This window comes from Corylus avellana, chromosome ca5 (genome assembly GCF_901000735.1).
Source record: "Corylus avellana chromosome ca5, CavTom2PMs-1.0".
Lineage (NCBI taxonomy): Eukaryota > Viridiplantae > Streptophyta > Magnoliopsida > Fagales > Betulaceae > Corylus > Corylus avellana.
In genome coordinates, this window is record NC_081545.1 from 21126477 (window position 1) to 21151244 (window position 24768).

Here is a 24768-nt window from a genome sequence, read left to right on the forward strand (position 1 = left end):
TTTGTGAAAACGTATGTTGATTAATAAGATAATGATAAGACTTATAAAAGCTTGCATGTAAAAGACGGATAAGATTAATTCATCGTATGACATGGTACACCGGTACGTGCAAGACAACGGCCATGGGCTTACTATAGAGGTTAACTTTATGGTTAAATATGTGTGTGTGGGCCTTGAATCCAATGGTTATTTCGTGACCGGCCAGCCTTAACGGGCAGATTACAACAAAACGTACATCATTAGCAGCGTGGGCCACTTGAGGTCGGACTCGTTTAGGCTTCTAATGTTATGAACGGTAATGTATAATATCCGGGGCACCATTATTGTATTATAGGTCTCTCGAGACAATGCTACCTCCACTGAAAAAAGGGTAATATATCAGGTAGACCATACAGGTGAATTATGACATAATTCTCATATTACCCTACCCAATGGCAGATGACCAAAGAGGTGGAGAGGGTTAAAAAAAAAAAAAAATCTAACCAAAATTAAGCCCAATCAACTAGCGCAATCCTTTGCAATATTAAAATTAAACTGCCCTCAAACTAATTTAACACAACCTATAAAATTTTTACAAACAAGAATATCACCGTATCATCTCTCTACACAGCACGCTGACCCAAAGATTTTTGGGTTTCTCTATGCGTTGGTTACTAGGCGGAAATTTGAAAAAATCGCTGAAGGCTTGAAGCGGGTCTGCGTGTGAAGCTTCTTCCTTTTCCTCTTTGGCTCTTCCTTTTGCAATGTATTGTTGTTTCTCAATCTCACCATTTGTACACTATTGTTTCTCAATTTTGAAAGACTGAGAGTGAGAGGTATTCATTTAATTTCACTGTCCCACTCACAAATTTATAGAGTAAACCTAGTCTATTGAGTTCTGTTCATATAGCTGTAAACTGTAATGCTTAAAAATTCTATTTCATTGTTTTTCTACTTTGTCATGTCAATATGTACTTCTTTTACTTTTCTTTTTTTAATCTCATACTCCTACAAACTACATGAATATTGAATACATGACTACCTTTTAGGGAAAAAAAAAAATCTAGAAGACTCCCTTTTCAATGGGTGGACTAAGGTGTGTGAGTGAATTGTGATTGTTCTTTTTCTTTTCAAAAAAACAAGAAATGGGTAGTCATGTAGTTGTAGATTATTATTATTAGATTTAAAAATATTTCACTTTCTTTTTTCTTTTGTCAAATGTCTCATTGGGTAGACAATAGATTAGTGTGATTTTTAATGGGTACTTGTATGGACCACTTATGGTATATTTAGAATTTATTTTTCTTTTCTAGAGTATTTTTTTCTTCAAATTATAAACATGTCTTTTTACTTTTTAATAAGAAGACATTTTTTTTAATATGGTTTTCTTTACACTTTGGGATTTTGGCAAGTATCAAGTTTCAGTAGATTTTTGCCATTCTCAAGTACATTATTTGTTATTATTTATTTATTTTATCAATATATTTTTGTGTTGAGTTGTTAGATTAATAGATATTAGAATGTGTTAATAATTTTCATTAGATTGTGTCGTTAGCTATGAGTTGTTTGTTCTATAGTGAAATGTGTTTCTCCAATGTGACTAATGTGGTCTTTTTGTGTGCAAAAATTATCAATAATAAAATACCACTCGCAATATAACAAATCATGTTAGGATATGACTATATAAGGGATGTCAAACCTTAGAGACTAAACAAGCGTTGTTATTAAGCTTGTCAAGATTGAAAGTAACTCAAATTAAAGAAACTTGATTTGATTTTGTTTTCTAAAAATAAATACATAAAAGTCACTACAAAAAAAACAATTTTTTTCCCACTGGAGTTTTCTGATGTGTCAGGGTGTCTGCCACGTCAAAAATTTTTTCTGACGTGGCGCTCCTAACGTGTGTTGAATGTCAGAAGCATAGGTGTCAGGAAATTTTTTTTTCCTGACGTGTTACTGTTTAGCACGGCATAATTTTCTGACGTGTCAATTTTGACATGTCAGGAAATTTAAAAAATAATGTTTTTTTTTTAATTTTTTTAATTTAAAAATGTATTAATTTAATTTTTTTGTTTTTTGTAATTTATTGAGAGGTGCAGATAAGTGCTAAAATATTCATATTTTCAGCCCTTATCTTGCATGTTTTAATCCTTTGGTTTTGGTTAATTAGGCCATTTTACTTCATTTTTGTGTTTTTCATGATTTTACAGGCTTTCGGAAGAAAATGAAGAAAAACTGGGAGATTTGGGTTCAAAAATGAGAAGATGGAAATTTGGAACTTCCTGGTACTGCAATCAATCGCAGAGTACCTGCGATCGAGTGCAGCATCAGAGAAGACACTGCACGAGCCAGGCCAGGAGCGATCGAGCGCAGGCCAAAAGAGGCATCGATCGCAGACGTGCGATCAAGCACACCCGTGCGCAAGAAACATCCCAAGTGGCGGCTACAATGTCCCTATTTCCATATTAGGGTTTTTCCAACTCCAAATTGTAATAGGATTGAAACCCTACGAAATCCCTAGGGTTTACTACTTTTCCAGGGACTTCTAAAGCCTATAAATAGACTCTTAAGCGTTTAGAATAGGGAGGCTTGGAGGAAGAGAAGGATAGGAGCTCTCAAGTTCAAGTCACGGGTTTATTCTTTTCCTTGTTTTTATTTTATGAAGATGTTTAACATCAATTATATGTGTAGCTAATTTACTTAGTAAGGCTAAATTGAAGCCCTAGTTATGTTAAATTAATATTTGAATATTGGCGCCTTGTGATGATCATGTTGTGCTATTTAACTTGATTAATACCTGTTTACATGAATTCCTCATATGTGTATGCCTGATCAACATGTGCATGTGGTATGAACTTGTTAGTTAGATAAATTTGGATGACCGAGACCTGGGTTTAACATAAGTAACAAGAGACATCCACACCGAATTCTTGGGTTAATCAACATAGGGAACCAGGGGTATGTATCCATGCTCTAGGCCTTGTGTGTTTGTCGATTTCCATAGAATATATGCTTTTCTAAAGAACAACCTAGTATAGACCATGCTAAATCCTTTAGGAAAGAAAAGAGTTAGAGCATGGACCAAGTGCCTAATTTGTTGCTTAGGGAAATCAATAGCTTAAGGAGTTAGGGTTTAACCCTTAGGTTGGCAAACATTAAATATGCATAACTTGATCAAAGCATTGGCATATTGATATACTAGTTTAACATAATTAGTGGTGGATATCAAAGCCCTACCCTTTATTATCATCTCATCAACAATCAATTTTAGTTTCCTTTTGCTTAAGGAATTTATTTTTAAACATAAATTCAGCAATCCTCGTAGGAATGATCCTGTACTTGCACCTTATACTACCATGTTGACCTTGTGCACTTGCAGGTAAAACGTACAATTATTTACCTATTAATTTAAGTATATTTTTGCACAACAAGTTTTTGGCGCTGTTGCCGGGGGTTGCGGCGAATTTTGTTTAAATTTATCTTCCTTTAGTCTTGATAGTTTAATTTTCAATTTTTAATATAGTATTAGAAAAAAAAAATCAAAAAGAATTTTTGTTTCCCTTCACTTTTCTGTTTTCTGTTGCAGGTTGCGGATTGGCATTCTGTGATTGCGATCAATCGTCAGCCAAGTGCGATTGAGCGCATTGCGATCGAACACACCAACCTGAGATCGAGCGATGTTCCAGAGACCATCCAGACCCGGCAGTGCTGAAGCTGCCAAGTTCATGCAAGGTCGTCGATCTCAAGCCTCAACCGTTTTTCCCCTCGATCCTGAAATTGAGCGAACAATTCGACAACGACCTAGAGACAAAGAAGGAGAAGAAGAAGTTGAAATGGAAGACATGCAAGAAAATCCAATTGGGCCAAGACCCCTAGAAGCAAATCCACCACAAGTGAGGAGACCAATGAAGCAAGCGTACGTGCCAACAAACCTCCATCAACCCTCATGCATAGCATATCAACCGGAGGTGGATGGCAGTTATTATATTTCTCCCCAAATTCTCAATGCATTAACCCACTTTAGAGGCACAGTTACTGAGGATCCCAACTTGCATCTTAAGGAATTCTTTGACTTATGCAAATTGCAGAATGTTAAAGGCCTAACTCCAGAAAGACTCAGGTTAGTTCTCTTTCCTTTCTCTTTGAAAGATAATGCTAAACTGTGGTACAATTCTTTACCTGCAGATTCTATCCATACTTGGGAAGAATTAACCACCAAATTTCTAAAGAAGTTTTTCCCAGCTCAAAAGATAAGGCAACTTAGAAGGGAGTTGCAATCATTCCAACAAAGAGATGGAGACTCTTTCTTTGAAGCATGGGATCACTTCAATGCGATGCTCCTTAAGTGTCCAAATCACAACATATCTCAAAATGACCAAGTACAAATCTTTTATGAAGGGTTGAATAATTTTAACAAGGGTGTTGTTGATACAGCTTGTAGAGGTGTGCTAATGGAAAAGAGTAGTGAGGAAGCCATGAAACTTTTTTAGATATTGAGTGAACACACCCAACAATTTCCATCCAAAGGGAGACAAGGACTCAAAGGAAAAGGCATATACGAAGAGAGCACCAATAGAAGAATTCAGGCTCAAATGGCTGCCATGGAGAAAAAGCTGGACATGTTCATGAAGGCTATGACTAATCATAGCAGTGCTCCTGTTACACAAGTCAAGGTATGTGCCATATGTTCTCATTTAGATCATGTCACTGAGAACTGTCCTTTGCACTCATCTGCAGACCAGGAGCAAGCCAATTATGGGGGACAACGCACTTATCCTCCCAAGAGCAATCCTTACTCCAACACTTATAATTCAGGGTGGCACAACCACCCCAATTCATCATGGAGTAACAGTAGGAACATCCGGAACCCTCAACAACAGCAAGGCAAATCCCAACAACCAATTCAACCAGCCCAAGATCCAGAAGAAGAGGACCTGAAGAGTCTTTTACAACAATTTGTGACTTCACAACAGCAATTCACTACAAAGACTGATCAAGCCATTCAAAGACTGGAAATGCAAATGGGTCAGATGGCAAAGGAGCTAAGTGAGAGGAAGCATAGAGAATTTCCAGTCCAGACAATACCCAATCCAGAGGATCATCAACAGATGGAAGCAGTCACAGTTCTCAGGAATGGGAAGGTCATTGGAACTGAAGAGACACCTCGAGCAACTCCAGAAGGACCATCAACTTCTAAGGTAAACAAAATGGAGAAGGTAAATGCACCACCCTTTCCTCAAAGGCTAGTCAAACCAAAGAAAGAAGAGCAACTCAGGGATATCTTTGAAACTTTGAGGAAAGTAGAAATCAACATTCCCTTATTAGATGCAATTAAACAAATTCCTTCATATGCTAAATTTTTAAAGGATTATTGCACTAACAAAAGGAAGTTTCAGGAGTATGAGACAGTGGCCTTAACTGAAGAGGTAAGTGCAGTCCTGTTAAGAAAATTACCATCAAAGCTAACAGATCCAGGTAGTTTTACCATTCCCTGCAGGATAGGAGACCAGTCCTTTGAAAATGTGCTACTGGATCTAGGAGCAGGAGTGAATCTGCTGCCTTACACCTTGTATGAAAAGCTGGGATTGGGGGAGCTCCCACGAGCCTCTATCACCTTGCAATTGGCAGACAGAAGCATCAAAAGACCAAGAGGTGTATTGGAGGATGTGTTGGTAAAGGTAGGTACATTTATTTTACCTGCTGATTTTATTGTATTGGATGTGGGAAGAATCTCCTATGCCTTCACCTTTACTTATCATCTTAGGAAGATCCTTTGTGAGAACTGCCGATACGACAATAGGGGTGAAAAAGGGTATTGTGAGTATGAAGGTAAATGGTGAGACAATCGAATTCAAAATATTCGATGCATTGAAATTACCTCAAGAAGATTTAGAATGTTTTGATGTTTGCGTGATCCAAAATGTTAGTGAGAAAGTTTTGCAGGACCATCATAAAGATCCACTGGAGGCCACCCTCGCCCATAGTCTCTCAAGGCAAGATATTGAGTCCGAATGGGAAGAGATCAATAGTGATGTTATAGAAACATTGCATCACCTTGAGGCCTCTCCTAAATACCCAGGTAAATATACTCATCCCTTTGAAATTCTTGAGCCTACTAACACCTCTCTTGTTCCATCTGTTGTACAGGCACCCAAGCTGGAATTGAAGCAATTACCGGAGCATTTAAAATATGCATACTTGGGAGAAAACAAGACACTACCAATCATCATTGCTGCCAATCTAAATTGTGGGGAAGAAGAAAAGCCATTAAGAATTCTAAGAGAACATAAAACCGCCTTGGGATGGACCATTGCTGACATCAAAGGAATAACTCAAGCCAAGTGCATGCATCAAATCTTCCTTGAAGACGAAGCAAAGCCAACCATGGATGCACAAAGAAGACTAAACCCACACATGAAGGAGGTAGTCAAGGCAGAGATATTAAAACTACTAGATATGGGCATCATCTATCCCATCTCAGACAGTAAATGGGTCAGTCCAGTTCAGGTAGTGCCGAAAAAAAGTGGAATCACAGTGGTGAAGAATAAAGATAATGAACTGATACCTACAAGAGTAACCACTGGATGGAGGGTATGCATTGATTACAAAAGACTGAACAAGGTAACAAGAAAAGATCACTTTCCATTACCATTCATTGACCAAATGCTAGAAAGATTAGCTGGCCATAGCCACTACTGTTTTTTGGATGGTTATAGTGGTTATAATCAAATTGCAATAGCACCAGAGTATCAAGAGAAGACCACCTTCACATGTCCTTTTGGCACATTCGCCTACAGAAGGATGTCATTTGGTTTATGCAATGCCCCAACTACATTCCAGAGATGCATGATGAGCATTTTTTCAGACATGGTAGAAAAAACCATTGAGGTCTTTATGGATGACTTTAGCGTTTTTGGGTCTAGTTTTGATGAATGTCTCCACCATTTGAAGAACGTTCTCAAGCGGTGTGAAGAATGCAACCTAGTACTAAATTGGGAAAAATGTCACTTCATGGTTCAACAAGGAATTGTATTGGGTCATGCTATTTCAAGCAAGGGCATAGAAGGGGATAAGGCCAAGATAGAAATCATCTTCAAACTTCCCCCACCTCTAACAGTCAAGGGGGTAAGGAGTTTTCTTGGGCATGCCGGGTTCTATAGAAGGTTTATCAAGGATTTCTCCAAGATCTCTAGACCCCTCTGTACATTGCTTGGGAAGGAAGCAAAGTTTGACTGGACCAAAGAATGCATGACGGCTTTCAACACATTAAAAATGCTTTTCACCTCTGCACCAATTATGCAAGCACCGGATTGGAGCTTACCCTTTGAACTCATGTGTGATGCCAGTGACTTTGCCGTGGGAGCCGTTCTGGGTCAAAGGATCAATAAGGTAACTCATGCCATTTATTATGCCTCTAGAACATTAAATGATGCCCAGCTGAATTATTCCATTGTTGAGAAAGAATTATTAGCTGTCATATTTGCTTTAGAAAAGTTCAGGTCATACCTAATTGGGTCTGAGGTTATTGTATTCACTGATCATGCTGCATTGAGATATTTGTTTACCAAGAAAGATGCCAAACCACGACTGATCAGATGAGTATTACTACTACAAGAATTTGACCTTGAAATTAGAGACAAGAAAGGTAGTGAGAACGTGGTGGCAGTTCACTTATCCAGATTACTCCGTGAGGAGGAAGAAGATGAGCTCCCACTAAATGAGAATTTTCCAGATGAACAGTTGTTTGCAGTTGATATCCAACTCCCATGGTATGCAGATATAGTAAATTACATCACTGCCAAGGTTTTTCCTCCAGATATGTCTAGCCAAGAAAGGAAGCGGTTAATATCTACAGCTAGACAATACCATTGGGATGACCCCTATCTATTCAAATTCTGCCCTAATCAAATCATTAGAAGATGTGTCCCAGAAGATGAGCACTTGAGTATTTTGCAGCACTGTCACCAGTTTGCTTGTGGTGGACACTTTGGGGCCAAAAGAACAGCACTTAAGGTATTACAATCTGGGTTTTATTGGCCTAATATGTTTAAAGACGCTTTCTTGTTTTGCAGCTCTTGTGATAAATGCCAAAGGACAGGTAACATCTCATCTAGAAATCAAATGCCATTGCAAAATATTCAGGTTATAGAACTTTTCGATGTGTGGGGTATTGACTTCATTGGACCATTTCCTAATTCATTTGGCTATTCTTGTGGGTGTGGATTATGTGTCTAAATGGGTCGAGGCTGTCCCCTCAAGGACTAATGATCACAGAGTGGTTATGAAGTTTCTGCAGGAAAACATCTTTGCCAGATTTGGAACACCCAGGGCAATCATTAGTGATGGGGGAAGCCACTTTAACAACTATGCTTTTACTTCTGTAATGAAGAAATATGGCATCACTCATAAGGTTGGCACTCCATATCATCCCCAAACCAGTGGCCAAGTGGAGATCAGCAACAGAGAAATCAAAGGCATCCTTGAAAGGACAGTAAACCCCAATAGAAAGAATTGGTCACTACGCTTGAACGATGCACTATGGGCTTACAAAACTGCCTACAAGACACCGATCGGCATGTCTCCATATCGATTGGTTTTTGGGAAAGCATGTCATCTACCAGTAGAATTGGAACACAAAGCGTATTGGGCCATCAAGAAGTTTAACTTCGATATGAAACAAGCTGGCGGCACGAGGAAGCTCCAACTAAACGAACTGGAGGAATTAAGGCGTGATGCATATGAGAATGCCAAACTCTACAAAGACAGAACCAAAGCATATCATGACAAACAACTCATCAGGAAGGAGTTTCAAGTAGGACAGAAGGTTTTGCTCTATAATTCAAGATTGAAACTCTTCCTTGGAAAGCTTAAATCAAGATGGTTTGGGCCCTGCATTGTCACCCAAATATTCCCTCATAGAGCCTTGGAAATTCACGACCCCCAAACCAACCAATCATTCAAGGTCAATGGACACAGAGTCAAGCCATATCTTGAAGTGAATTTCGTACCATGAGATGAAGATTTGGCACTCCCAAATGAAGCATCCACTTCTGGACCACATTGAGAGAGGACCAAAGTCTGGCTGAAGACGTTAAACTTAGCGCTCATAGGAGGCACCCCATAGCATATCCTTTTCTTTTTATTGAGTTTAGCATTTTTGGCGTTTTTAGTTTTATGTTTTCCATTCTGTTACTGCGATCGATTGCACCACACATGCGATCGAGCCAGGTCTCCATCTGTAAGGCTACCGCACTCTGTTAGTGCGATCGAACGCACAACATGTTCGATCGAGCGCACTTGGCAGCCTCTCCTAGTTATTTTTATTATTCTCTTCATGTTCTATTTTTATTTTAGTTTGTTTCTTTTTACTTGTTTATGTGTTTTAGTATTTTGCAGGGACAAGTGTGCTTAAATTCAAGTTTGGGGGCATGCTATGAGCCATGTTTTTCACGCTAATGTCGACCATCTTCCGGGTACACTTTTTCCTTTACTTAGACACATTGAGGACAATGTGTCATTTAAGTTTGGGGGTATGGGAGACACCTTACATACACTTTGTTCCAACTTCATGTTATTTGTTTTGTATGTTTGTTAAAAAAAAAAAAATTATATATATATATATGCATGTTCATGTTTGTCTTAAAATTTTGGTTAATCTTAAAAATTGTGATTTGATTTTATCAGTGAGCTTAAAATTTTGAACACATGATCTAATAATTGAGTTTTTCAGTTTGGTTACTTGCTTAGGACAGTTGAGAATTCACATGTTTGATCTAATCTTACACAAGCACATTAGCACATAATTTGTGAGGTATGACATGAAAGTTTAATGTGTATGTTTCTCTGTCTTAAGTGAAACTGAATGATTTATTAGATGGATACCTTGACATACATATATGTGAAAAAAAAAAAAAAAAGATCATTGATAAGCTTTTCACTGAGTAACTGGACCTCTTGTCTCAAACCATTGAGTGTTCACGTCAAAAGGTGAAGAATTTTGATTTGGTTAATGTCATGGTTAGTTTGGTTTCATAACCTTTTTGACTCGAGTTAGTAGGTCATTAGGGGTGTCTCTACACCTAATGCCCTAAAACCATCTGGTTTGGGAATCATTGACTTAACACTCATTACATGGGTCAATTAGAAAGCTTAAGGGAATCAAGCATTGCACAACCTGACAAAGAAAGAAAAAGAAAAAGAAAAATATGCCATTGTTGTCCATTCTAATAGGGATTTCAATGAACGTTGAGATATTGAAACATTGCACATTAGAAACAATTGGAAGCTTCATATTTATGTGCTAGTTCACTTTACCCTATTTTCAAACTTGTGATGTCTTAGCATGTCTTTTGTGAGTAATTAAATTTTAAAATTTCAATTCATTGTGAAGATGGAGTTTATCTTTTTAAGCTTGCTAATGAATGAGAATCATGGTTTTGAGTGATACCTTAAGTTTGGGATGACATGAACTCTTGCATGATGTTTGTGGGTAACATTTCTGGAAAACCCTCACGAGACTTCACTCGTCCACTAGGGAATTCCCAGTGGTTTAAAAGGCTTGTTGCATATGCTAAATTGAATCGTATATCCCACGAAAGATGGATTTATCTTTTGTTTTCTGTTTTTCATTCCTGTTTTTAGTTTTGTATTACTAAGGGACTAGCAATATGTAAGTTTGGGGGTGTGATAAGTGCTAAAATATTCATATTTTCAGCCCTTATCTTGCATGTTTTAATCCTTTGGTTTTGGATAATTAGGCCATTTTACTTTCTTTTTGTGTTTTTCATGATTTTACATGCTTTTGGAAGAAAATGAAGAGAAACTAGGAGATTTGGGTTCAAAAAGGAGAAGATGGAAATTTGGAACTCCCTAGTACTGCAATCAATCACAGAGTACCTGCGATCGAGCGCAACATCAGAGAAGATACTTCACGAACCAGGCTAGGAGCGATCGAGCGCAGGCCAAAAGAGGCATCGATCGTAGACGTGCGATCGAGCGCACATGGGCTACGATCGAGCGCACCCGTGCCCAGGAAACATCCCAAGTGGCGGCTACACTGTCCCTATTTCCATATTAGGGTTTTTCCAACTCCAAATTGTAATAGGATTGAAACCCTAGGAAATCCCTAGGGTTTACTACTTTTCCAGGGACTTCTAAAGGCTATAAGCCTTTAGAATAGGGAGGCTTGGAGGAAGAGAATGATAGGAGCTCTCAAGTTCAAGTCTCGGGTTTATTCTTTTCCTTGTTTTTATTTTATGAAGATGTTTAACATCAATTATATGTGTAGCTAATTTACTTAGTAGGGCTAGATTGAAGCCCTAGTTATGTTAAATTAATATTTCAATATTGGCGCCTTGTGCTGATCATGTTGTGCTATTTAACTTGATTAATACATGTTTACATGAATTCCTCATATGTGTATGCCTGATCAACATGTGCATGTGATATTGACTTGTTAGTTAGATCAATTTGGATGACCGAGTCCTGGGTTTAACATAAGTAACAAGAGATATCCACACCGGATTCTTGGGTTAATCAACATAGGGAACCGGGAGTATGTATCCATGCCCTAGGCCTTGTGTGTTTGTTGATTTCCATAGAACATATGCTTTTCTGAAGAACAACTTAGTATAGACCATGCTAAATCCTTTAGGAAAGAAAAGAGTTAGAGCATGGACCAAGTGCCTAATTTTTTGCTTAGGGAAATCAATAGCTTAAGGAGTTAGGGTTTAACCCTTAGGTTGGCAAACATTAAATATGCATAACTTGATCAAAGCATTGACATATTGATATACTAGTTTAACATAATTAGTGGTGGATATCAAAGCCCTACCCTTTATTATCATCTCATCAACAATCAATTTTAGTTTGCTTTTGCTTAAGGAATTTATTTTTAAACATAAATTCAGCAATCCTCGTAGGAATAATCCTGTACTTGCACCCTATACTACCATGTTGACCTTGTGCACTTGCAGGTAAAACGTACAATTATTTACCTATTAATTTAGTATATTTTTGCAGAATAGGTGCAGAGAAACCCAACAAAATCTTCTCTGCACCACGAATAAATTTTCTCGTTTCTGCAAAAATTTTCTCCAAAATCTTTTCTCCATTTTCTCACTTCTTTTGGATCTCCATTTTCAAAAACCCAAACCCACACCGAAAAATCTTCAAACAATAAAAAACCCAAATCAAAAAATCAAAAACGAAAATAAAAAAAACAATCTGAAAAATAAAAAACCTAAATGTCAAACCCAACAAATTTTCAACAACCCAAAAAATCTTCTTATCTTCTCTTCTTCTTCTTCTCTTCCCCCTTTTGTTTTTTTCTTCTTCTTCTCTTCTTCCTTTCTTTTTCTTCTGCATCTCTTCTTCTTCTCTTCTCCCTTTCTTTTTCTTTTTCTTCTCCTTCTTCTGCTTTCTTCGATCTGCCGTGGAGAGAAGGGAGATTAAGAGAGGAGAGAGAGAGAGAGAATGGGGAAAATAAATGAGGAGGGAAGAATAAAAAGAAGAAAAAATTCGAGGGAAAGTAAGAAGAGGGAAAAATTTGAAAATCCCGCCCATTTTTTTCTGACGTGCTATTTTTAGCACGTCATAAAATGGTGACGTGGCAAAAATCATATACTGTTTGCCACGTCAGAAAATAGTAATTTTTTTTTGTAGTGAGTAAAGTTAGATAGTAATAGTGAGAGAAATAATAGGGAGTTGATTTTACCGCTAACTGCATAACAATGGTCAATCATAAATTAACAAAGAAAATTCTTCCTATGCATGATATAGGGCTTGTCTCACTCGAGTAGTCAATAAAATACCATAATTAAGAAATAAGTATAATCCATCTTTGATTGGTATAGACCGTCTGCCTAACATCTAGATTCGGTACTGTCTATCTTCCCTAGGTATGAACTATCAAATCACTTAATCAGTTACACACAATAAATGGATAAACATAGTTCATCTTTAGGTCGTACAAATTGTCTACTTAAATTACACTAAGCTAGGGTGTAGTGCGATTCGCCTTCCCTACGCATGGCCTATCAAACACTCTTGATCATGTGTTAGTTAAAACTGTTGTATAATAATCATTTATATAATCACATAAAATATGAAGGATTGAGTTCAATCAAGATAAAAAGTTTTATAAGACAAGAGAAGAATTTCATAATGATTGAATATAAACTTTAAAACCAAATCTCTAAGTTATACAATCATCATGCATATAGAAAATACCTAAATTAAAAATGCAATTAAACCATTGTTACTTGAAAAAAGCTAAATCAACACCCTATTATGAATTTAGCTGCTTATGGTGGTACTAGAATGGCCTCCTGTCATGTTCAAGTTCATATTCTCTTCAACTCTTTAAGTCCCCAAGAAGATATTTTCTGTCTAAAACTAAGCACACCTTCTCTTCAAGGCTTAGAGACCTATTTATAGGATGTAAAACAAACCCTAAAAGCCTTAGAAATCCCAGAAAAATCATACTTTAGTCTCCTATTCCAATTAGGAAGAAATCCTTGTACAAATCAGAATATGATTCATCCAGATTTTTGTCCTTATATTTTGTAACAATTTTCGCATAGCAACCATATGAATTAAGAAATTCTTATTTAATAATTATTTGTAATATTTTGAGTTAGCTTTCCAATGCCACTTATTTCACCTCAATCCGATACTTGAGCGGAAAGTTATGGTCAAAATACTGAGACATATACAGAATCCGAAATTTAATCCAATTCAATTTTAACTTCAATTAGAGAAATTCCTATTTAATCATTTCATTGATTTGGTTAAACTTAACCACATCATATATGTCCTCTATTATGATTGGTTAGGTTTAACCACATTTTATAGGTCTTCTCGAAGAATGCTTTAAGCCTAAAATCAATGAAATTTCTTGCATCGTTATTAAAAACCTGAAAATACTAAAACAACAACAAAATAAAATAGATAACAGTGTTAAAGAATTAACATATACAAATTAAGGGGCTTGAATGTGTAAAATTTGACTTTTATCAGTGACCATTTAATTTATTTGTAGATGATGAGAAAACCGAATACAATACTTGTTTTTTTCAAAAAAAACAAAAAAAACAAAAAAAAATGCACAAGGTTCAGAAGCTAATGTTGGTGATGCATCATCGCCAACCTTTGATATCCCGGTTTTTGAAAATTCTGTTATCTCGAAGAGTTGACGTCAATGAATTTGATATTAGTTCATTGGAGCATTGTTCTGCAAATTTTAATACTCGCAAGTGCACAAATTGTTTGCAATATAATGGATTGTAAGTGCGAGGTCGAACCCACAGAAAATTGTATTTTTGAAAGAGCAATTTAAATCTAAACTAATTAAATCCTAACCTAGTTCCAAAAAGGTTTTGAATTTTGGTTTTAAAAATTAAAAGACAAACATAAACTAATAAAAATAAACTAAGAGATAAAATACTAAGGTTTGAGAATTCACACTCACCGAATCATAACAACATACTTCCATGTTTATCAATATTAATTTGAAGTTCTCACAATTAAAATCTTGGATATGTTTTACTATGCTTCAAACAATTAATCAAAATCATCTCATGTATCCATTCATTGCATAAATCACAAAAGGAATCTAATATCAATTAAATCATCAGATGTATCCATAAATCACAAAAGATATCCAATCTTAATTGAAACACCAAATGTATCCATAGAACAACTCACAAAGGATATCCAATTATTTAAGCAAATAAAATCAAGCAATTAATTATGTGAAATTATCTTAAATCATTAAGTGTATTCTTGAATCACAAAATATATCCAAAAATCACTCCACACATTGAAAAGATGTAAAACAATTGAAATATTAAACCCAATAAAATCAGATAAATAAAGACTTACATGAAAGTATTGATGTTCTTCATTGGTGAGGCTTCATCCTCAACCTTAGCTGGGAATTAGCACCACATAAAAATAAAACATAAACTAAAGAAAAACTAAACTACAGAGAAAAACTGTGGATTACATTCTGTCTCCAGACTTGTCTCACAAAACTAGTCTCTGAAATTTTGCAAGAAAGTCTATTTATAGGCTTAGGGAAGTCCTAGAAGCCCTATTAAACCTAGATAATTCAGAGGTCTGTCTCCCGGTCAAAATAGAAGTATGAAATCGGAATAGGATTCATCTAGATTTGTGTCCTTTTATTGCGAGACGATTTTGGAATAGTAACCGATTGAATTAGGAAAATTATATTTCACAATGAATTGTATTATTTTGAGTTAGCTTTCCAATGAAATTTGAATCACTTCAATCAGATATTTGAGAGGAAAGTTATGGTCAAAATACTGAGACGTGTGCAGAATTTGAATTTGAATCCAATCTGAACTTTAATCCAATCTGATCTTTAATCCGATTTAACATTTTCTTGGATTTGGTTAAACTTAACCACATTATCTAGTTCTTCTCAAAGTATGCTTTCTTCCAAATTTTGCATTTTTCCCTTTAAAGCTGTAGTTTTTCTTCAATGACCTACAAAATACTAAAAACACAAAACATTAAATAACGACACAACCAAAGGATTAACTAATGTAAATAAAGGGGTCGAAATATGGAATATTTGGCACTTATCAAGCATAATTCTGGATTGCATCCTCAGATATGGGATTATGATGTTAATCAACGGGATGAAATCCGACGAGCTTACATTAAAGCTCGTTTGCACTAACCTATTATTTCAGAGTACCTGAGATCTGGACCGAAAAAAATCATCTTCGTAGCTTTTAATCTTCGTGGTTCAAGCTATTTCCTTCATGGCTTGAATATTTACGTAGTAAAGATGCAACTTTTTCTCTGCCATGCTTTCTCTTTAATAATCCATTTGGACATCCTACGCAATGTGTATTTACTATAGATGGATTCAAGAATTGCATGAAAATTAGGGATGAAAAACATTGTGCTTTTCTCAATCATTTAGGAAAATATCCTAATTCACATAATATAATTGCTTAGAAGTCATGTGAAGACTTGATGAATCAATCTCAACACATAGAAAATGTGCTTGATAATTTTACTTATAAACAAATTGCAAACAATTTGCTGCAGTTGAAAGCCTCAATTGATGTTGTTCGAGTGCTTGGATTTCAAGGTGTTAGAGGTTGGGATGAAAGTGTGGGTTCAACCAATTGTGAAAATTTTCTTGAAATATTGGATATAGTGGTTTCATACAATGAAAATATTGCTAAAGTGATAGCTACAGCTCCAAAAAAATGCTTCTTACACATCACCAATGACACAAAAGGAAATTTTACATGTTTTTTCAACCAAAGTGAAGAAGGCAATTCGCGAAGAAATTGGTGATGCAAAATTTTGTATAATTGTTGATGAAGCTCGTGATGAGTCAATGAATGAGCAAATGGTTATAGTTTTAAGATTTGTTAACAAATATGGTTTTGTACGAGAGCCCTTTTTTGGGCTTGTTCATGTTCCTAATATTGTAACATTAACCCTAAAAAATGGGATATATTTTATACTGTCCAATCATAAGCTAGACATTCAAGGCATTCGAGGGCATGGATATGATAATGCAAGTAACATACATGGTGGGTGGAATGGGTTATAAGCTTTGGTTTCAAATGATTATCCATATGCATACTATGTTCATTGTTTTGCGCATCGTTTACAATTGGCATTAGTTACAACATCAAAAGAAGTATTCTTGTCCATCAATTTTTTGCTAAATTGAGTTCTATTGTCAATATTGTTGGTGTTTCATGCAATCGTAATGAGCAATGGAGCATTGCTCAAGCTGCTAAAATTCCTTATGTGATTGAAATTGACGAGATTGAGACCGGAAGGGGACTTAATCAAATTGATACTTTACAATGGGCTAAAGATATTCGTTGGAGTTCTCACTTGAGATTGGTTTCTGCTTGATCAAACTTTTCAATCCAACATGTGATGGTATTCTTAAAATCATTGATTAGGGAACTACTTCTTTCCAATGAGCAGAAGCAAACTCATTTTATCAGGCAATAACTTCATTTGAATTTGTCTTCATTTTGCATCTCTTAAAAGAAACTATGCAAATCACTGATTATTTATGTCAAGAATTGCAATCCAAATCTCAAGAAATTTTAAATGTCATGCATCTTGTTTCATTCAATAAAGCATATATCCAACAATATATAGATGATAAATGGGATGCCTTACTTGCCAATGTGAAGTCATTTTGTGAGAAACATAAAATAGATGTCCCATATATGAATGCTCGTTATGTTGAGAGACGAGGTCGAGCTCGCCATCAAGAAGCAGACTTTACAATTGATCATCATTATCGAGTGGATATTTTTTATGCTGTAATAGATTCTCAATTGCAAGAATTAAATCGCTAGTTTGGTGAGCATGCAGTGAAGTTGCTTATTCTCAGCTTGGCTCTTGATCCTCGAGTTGCATGTGAATCTTTTAGAATCAATGATATTTGTCAGTTGGTAAATAATTGTTATCCGCAAGACTTCACCGAGCTTGAAAAAGAACAGTTGGAAATTGAACTTCACCATATGAGAATAATGTAGTTCAACATTTAGACTTTCAAGGATTATCAAATATTTCTGAATTGTGCCAATGGTTGATTAGCGCCAAAAAATCAATTGTCTATCATCTTGTTTTTCGAGTTGTTGTACTTGTGCTTACTCTTTTTGTTTCTACCGCAATAATAGAACATGCATTTTCAGCCATGAATATTGTCAAAACTAGGCTTCGCAACAAAATTGAATATGAGTTTCTGAATGATTTTTTAATATTGTACCTTGAAAGAGAAATTACTGCAAAATTTACTATAGATTCAATCATATATGATTTTTGAGATCTAAAATCACAACGGGTTCCTTTGTGATTAGTGTTTGAATTGAATTTTGAAAAATATTATGAAACAATTACTTTGTGTATTTTATTTTGTTTATTTTTATTTTTTGTTAACACTGAATTGATACTAATTTTGATTTTATGTATTAATTTAGTATTCAATATTAATATATTTTTTCCTTCACGCTTTGACGTCACATCTTATCATATTTGTTTCTTTAGACTTTGGCCCCTGGCCATAAGATTTTCTGGCTTCGTCCTTATATCTAGTTGTAACATTATACATATGCTCGGTTACATCTCTTGCCACTTATGCATAGTGATACATCTAGCATAAAAAGTCTCATATAAAACCACATAAAGCATCATGTGCATAACCATTCGTAACAATATTCATATGCTTTGTTACATCTTCTGCCGTATATACATATTATTACGTCTAGAAAAATCCCTTATCAGACAAATTATCATCATAAAACATCGTGACATGCATGTTCGTGCTTTATAGTTATCATGCACATGACTTTCATGTCATTCATGTAACATATCTTCTTCATCATGCATCTACTTCTACATCATGCATGTCATATCATTATGTGTTTTCATGGGGGAGCTTGCTCCATCGTAGTGAATATACTCTTTAACCTCCACCACTAGGATTGGTCTACCGTACCATGACATCATGCAATTTTCATGTCGTTTCATTTCATGCTTGTAATCATGTCATTAAATCTTGGACTCATGTATTATTCTAGGGCTGGCAACACGGGTTGGCAGGTCGACCCGTTTACGACCCATAATGACTCGCCACCCGTTTAGGGTAAACCCAGACATGACCCGTTTTGCTAAACGGGTCACCCCCCCAAACCTGGACAGACACGACAAAATTAGCGGGTTACCATGTCAACCTGTCAACTCGGAGACAAAATCAGAGCAAGAGAGAGAAAGATATCGGAGACATTCCCCCACGCCCTTTAATCTTATTCCTCTCAGTTTCTCTCGTTCTCTTCAAAATACTCAAGAACCCTAGCACCCATTCTTAAAAGCTCAGCTCTTTTTCAAGGTTGAACCTTAGTTCTTGTTATGGTTTTGTGATTTTTCTTCTCCTTGGAAATCTGCGTGAAAATGAGGCCGATTTTGAGAGTGAGAGGGAGAAAGAGATGCGAGCTGAGAGAGAGGGATGCGGCGGCGGCTCGAGAGAGGCGAGGCTGGCGAGCGGCTGCAAGAGAGAGAGAGAAGGAGACATGAGCGGTGGCGGCGAGAGAGAGAGAGAGAGAGGCGACTGAGAGTGAGAGGAGAAAGAAAGTAATGTTTAGGCTTTTAGGATATTTAGGGTTTTTTCTTGTGTGTGTGTTTTTTTTTAATAATTTAAACGGGTGTAGCAGGTCACCTGCGGGTTGATCCGCCAAGAACAAAATAAACGGTAAACCCAAACCCAGTAACTTTGTGTCAGGTTCGCGGGTCGTGTTAAAATTGTCAGCCCTATTCATATATCATATCGTGAAATCACAAGTTCATGTCATAAATCATGCAAAACATTATAATATTCATAAATAACATATTGCATCATAAGAAATCTCAATCATACAAAAGCTCATAGAAACCATTCATAAACATTCATCAAAACATTTCATAAAACATCATTAACTCAAATTATCACAAATTATATTCTATGTCGAAAGTGTTGTTGGCTAGGAGTCAAATAACTATATCTTGCTTTGAAGACATTTTGAAAACATTTATTTTGCTCAGTAGTAAAAATACTTACAATGTCCGCTTGCGTACACTTGGTGTACTCTTGACTCAATAGCAATGTACCTATGCATTTACATAGTAGGCACACAATTAGACCCTATTCTAATCTTAATAACTTACACTTCACAAGAATACTTGAGCACTACAAGTATCTCACTCCTTAAGGTAACTCATAGCATTCTAGGGTTTCTATTTGACACCACTTTAACTTATAACAATAAACTTCAAGCAAATCTAGGGTTTGTGGATGTACCTAATATCAATTGGTGGAAACGATGATTGAACACCAAGAAACCTGTTCCTGGAGTCGGATTTGCCTTTGGAAGTATTTTCAAATCAATACCTAAGGATTTGGGTGAAAACCCTAGGTGAGAGAAGAGAAAATTTGTGTAGGAAGGAAAGAAAAGAGGAGAAAAGAAACTGAAAACGCAGTTAAGCCCTTTTATAGTTATGGTTGTCCTTGTTCGAACATAAAAACTTATATGTTTGGACAACCATAACACTGAATGAAAATTATACATATCTGTCTCTCGTTCGAACGACCATCGAATGAGACACACTGGGATGATGCCCGTTTGGACAATCATCAAACAAGACACATTGGAAGATGCCCTTTTGGACGACCATCGAACGAGACACACTCGATGATGCCCATTCTGACGAAGGAACTCCAATTCAGACAGAAAACTAGGAAATTGATTTTTTTCTCAATTTTTTTTATAGGCTTTTCACTTGGGTTATTAATCTATCTTGTTTAATTTGCTAAATTTCATTTAAACTTAATTTTTCTTTTGACTAATTTGCTTGGGCATTACAACAGGGTGGCCAAACCACCTCCAACCTCCATGGCCACCCCCCTCTTCCAACATTTTTTTTAAAATAATTTTTAATTTGTAATATATATATATATATAAATTTATATGAGTATTTTTGTTTTATCAAAAATTTTTTTAAGGTAACTTTTGTTTTTTAGTCGACCTTGGAGGGAGATATTTTGGAAATATTGACACAATAACTAGTGTGAAAAGGGCATCGATAATCTGGCGCAAATTTGAGGGTAGCATGGTGAATTTTTTTCTGATAAAAATAAAAAGGTAAAAAAGATGGTAGATTGTTTTTTTTTTTTTTGGTGATAAAGGAGGTAGATTGTTTGCCATTGAAACAAGCAAGCATCAAAAAGCATATGCTTAGGGCTGAAAGCGCAAGAGCCGACTCTTAAAACACAATCGCAGTCGTGTCCTGCCGCCTTGTAATAGTATTCTTCCATTATTCTCCGGGGTCTAGTACCTTCCCATCTATTAAGATTCAGCAAAGATGACAAAGAAGAAGAAACAGAAGAAAGGACGCCAAAACTTCAAGTTGGCTGATGTAACAAAGAACATTGCTGAAGCTACGACGATTAGCATATCCGAACAACTGCAAAAGTTCCATGAATCAAAAGATGACGGTATTAATAAAATTTTAATATAATTGCTTATTATTATTATTTTAACTATTTTGGTTTCGGAGCAAAGAAATAATATGTGGGTATTTGTTGGTTATGTATTGTTGGTTCTGCGTTGAGTATATCTGATGGTGGGTCTAGGTTTGGTGCTGCTTTTGAAGTCTTTTTGTGTGTTTATGAAGATATTTGAAATGCTCATAACTAAAGACTATATTACGGGTATGTGTTGTGCAGGTGCTGTTTGTTTGATATTATAAGAGAATTGAAATAACAAATGGGTTTTGAGTGGCTATGGGCTTAGTGTATTTGATCGTGGGTGTGGCTTTGGTTGGTCATTATGGTGTTTTTCTTGAAGCACTTTTCTTTGTTCATAAAGATATGTGAAACGTTTGTAAACGAGTGTATATGTGCTGGATTGTTTCCGTCAAATTAAAATAATAATGAAGTAGAAAATGGGTATGTGTTGCTTCTTTGTTCTAAATTCAATTTTGATTAGGTTGGTGGTTGTGGGGTTTCATTAGGGCATAAACGATATAAAATGGGGAAGTTGTTTTCTTAAGGTTCTTTTTCAATTAGTTAAATCAAAGGTATGAATAGCTCAGAAACTTTTTCCCTCTTGATTTTGTTGTATTGTGCATTGGAATTTGTTTAATTGCTTTGAAAATGGAAGAAAGGAAAGGAAGATAAAAGTTTGTGGAGTGGAAGTACACTCTTAGAATGCCCTCTCTATCGTTGGCTCCTGTAGATGTGTGTCAACGTTTTTCTCCTTCTGTGTTACTCTCGGTTACTGGTGTTTTTGTGGTTCCCATTTTTGGTATTTTGTAGTGGGATTCTTGAGTTGGTTTTATGTTGAAGCCAAAGCCTTCAAGCGTTCGGTAGAAGAAGGGTTGTCAATTTTACATTTCTCCGAAAGGAGCAAAGGGATATCCTGAGCCGTGTACACGGGTAAGGTGAGTGTTGGATGACTATCGGCCACTATGGAGGCGTTGGTCCTAGTAGTAGAGTTGATTGAGCTTTTTAAATTGTTGAGGGTTGGGAGCAAGGCTTGTGTAGCACAAAGGTGTTCTAATAGGCATGGCCGATATCTGGCATTGGCGGAATATGGGGGTGGGGGACAAAGGTATTGTATCCTCTGAGGTGGATGGGTGTGATGTGGATAGTGTGGAAGGGTTCAATCCTCATGATAAGGTAATCTCACCTTGTATGGATATGGAATTGTACTTTGGAGAAGACCCCATTTTGTTGAGCTTTTGCCCCTTCGTTGTTAATGAGAAATGTGCAGGGTCAGAAGAGTCTTCCGCTTGGGTTTTGCTAAAAGTTAAGGAAACATGGTTATTGTGTGAGGGCTTCGAAGAGGAGCTTACGGCCATTGAAGCAAGGCGCTTCCAAAAGGAGTCGATCTCTAGCTCCAAATTGGTTAACAAAGAAAGTAGAGAATTAAGGGTTCGTTTGGTATACATAATAGATCCTTGGAATGGAATGGCTATTCCCATGGAATAACTGTTCTTTTGTTTGGTTGCTCACCATTCCTTGGAAGAGCTATTCCCATGGGAATAGGTATTCCCCTACGAAGAGGAATACTTCTTCTTCTAAAAAAGGAGAAGAATAGCTATTCCTTGAGGAATGAAATGGATTTTCCAAAAAATCTATTATTATTATTTATTATTCTGCAAACCTAAAAAAAAAAAAAACAATGAACCTGGAAAAGAAATTATTTTTAATTTCTAATACATAGTAAACAAAACAAATCCTTCAAGAACCAATTGAACTAATACATTCAAACAAGAACCATTTTAATTTATGAGTTAAAGCTGGAACTAGAAGAACCCAAATGTACACTAAAACGTATTGCTTTTTAACGGTGAAGAATATCTTTCCTCACCTCCATTCGCAAGGGCTCCGCTAATTAGCCCAATCCCATAAAGAACATTAAACAAGAACCATTTTAATTTCTAGGCTAAAATTGGAACTAGAAGAACCCAAATCTACACTAAAACATATTGCTTTTTAATGTAGGCGAACATCATCCTACATGTCCATTCGCAAAGACTCTGCTAATTAACCCATAGAAAGAACACCAAAAATAAAGATATAAAACCTTTTAACAATTTTATTTCATTTTATTTTTTTATAAAAATTATGATTATTACTTTATTATATATATTTAGGGTATTTTAGTAATTTTGGAACAATTCCAATGAGAGCAAATGTGTTGTCGCCAAACTAAAGAATATGATTAGTTATTCCATTCCATGTTCTCTCGTTTCTAGTAATAGCCTTTTCTTTTCCTAATGGAATAGCCATTCCACCTACCAAACAAGGCCTAAAAAGATTGTCATGTTCTATCAACTATGATTCAAAAAGCAATAGTTCTACTTGAGTCAGAGTTAAGGGGAGGGCTCTTCTTGGTTTCTTATGAAGCTTAAACTGCTATCATGGAATGTGAGAGGCTTAAATGAGGGGGACAAACGCCTTAGAGTTGGAAATTTGCTTAGATAGTGGAAGGCAAATATTATTGGTTTGCAAGAAACTAAACTGGAGTACATATCTAGTAGTGTTGTGAGTAGTTTGTGGGGATATCAACATGTGGATTGGTGTTGTTTAGATTCTAAAGAGGCCTTTGGTGGGATCTTGCTATGTGGGATAGGAGGGTTTTGAAAAAAAATTGAAGAGTGTGTGGGGGAGGTTACAGTTGCTTGCTCTTTCAAAAACGTCAAAGATGAATTCTCTTGGGCTTTTGTGGGTGTCTATGGGCCTAGTTCCAATTGTGAGAGAAGATATTTATGGGATGGTGGAACTTGCCATAGTGCATTGGAGGAGACTTCAATGTCGCTTGTTTGCCTAGTGAAAGATAATGCTTTGGTGGAGCTCTCAAATTTTACTTTTGATCAGTGCCTCATGGATATTCTACTTGCGGACGAAACTTTTACGTGATTGAACAAGCTTCTCTTGGATGAATTATGAGTTCTTGACGGTTTGGAGGAAGAGAGAGCTCTATGTGATGAAGAAGGACAAAGTCAGTGAAAAATGGAACAAGGAGATTTTTGGTGACATTGGGAGGAAAAAAAAGGAGTTGTTGGAAGGGATCCAGGAGCTGGATGTTATGGCAGAAACTAGGGGTCTAGTGGAGGAAGAAAAGGTTCAATTGGCTGATATGTCGAAGGAATTGGAGAGTACTTTACTGTATGAGGAACTACATTGGCGGCAAAAGTCGAGAGAGTTGTGGCTAAAGGAGGGGGATAGTAACACCAGGTTTTTTCATAAGGTGGTTAATTCCCATCGAAGGTATAACCGTGTGGAAGCTCTATGTATCAATGGGAATGTGTCCTATAATCCTATAGAGGTAAAAGAACATATTGTGCAGTTCTATCAAAATTTATACTTTGAGCGAAGTTCTTGGAGACCTAAAATAGATAATCGATTTTTTTCGTCCATTGATGAGGAGGAGAAAAATTGGTTAGAAAGAGACTTTGAGGAGCAGGAGGTTTGGGAGGTGATAAAAGGTTTGGAGGGTGACAAGGCACCAGGACTGGATGGTTTCACCATGGCATTCTTCCAATCTTGTTGGGCTGTGGTGAAACATGATGTTATGGCGGTTTTTTCTGAAATCCATTGAAGATGTCAGTTGGTAAAGAGTATGAATGTGACATCATATCGAGTCTTTGAACATTCATGGCACTAGTACTTCTGATCAAGAGGCTATTAGTAATCATATCACTCGCTTTTATGAGTCGCTCTTCATAGAGACT

At 36.2% G+C, this 24768-nt stretch overlaps 1 protein-coding gene across 2 annotated transcripts in view; it reads left to right on the forward strand.

Annotated features, from left to right (window-relative positions):
• The first annotated feature begins 20747 nt into the window (after window positions 1-20747).
• The window catches only part of LOC132180792 (DExH-box ATP-dependent RNA helicase DExH6-like), a 34710-nt gene continuing 30689 nt past the window's right edge, over window positions 20748-24768 (forward strand). For both annotated transcript variants that reach the window (XM_059593738.1, XM_059593739.1), the window contains exon 1: window positions 20748-21022. In XM_059593738.1, coding sequence (XP_059449721.1) covers window positions 20890-21022 — 133 coding nt within the window. In that variant the 5' untranslated portion in view covers window positions 20748-20889. The remainder of the gene's footprint in view (window positions 21023-24768) is intronic.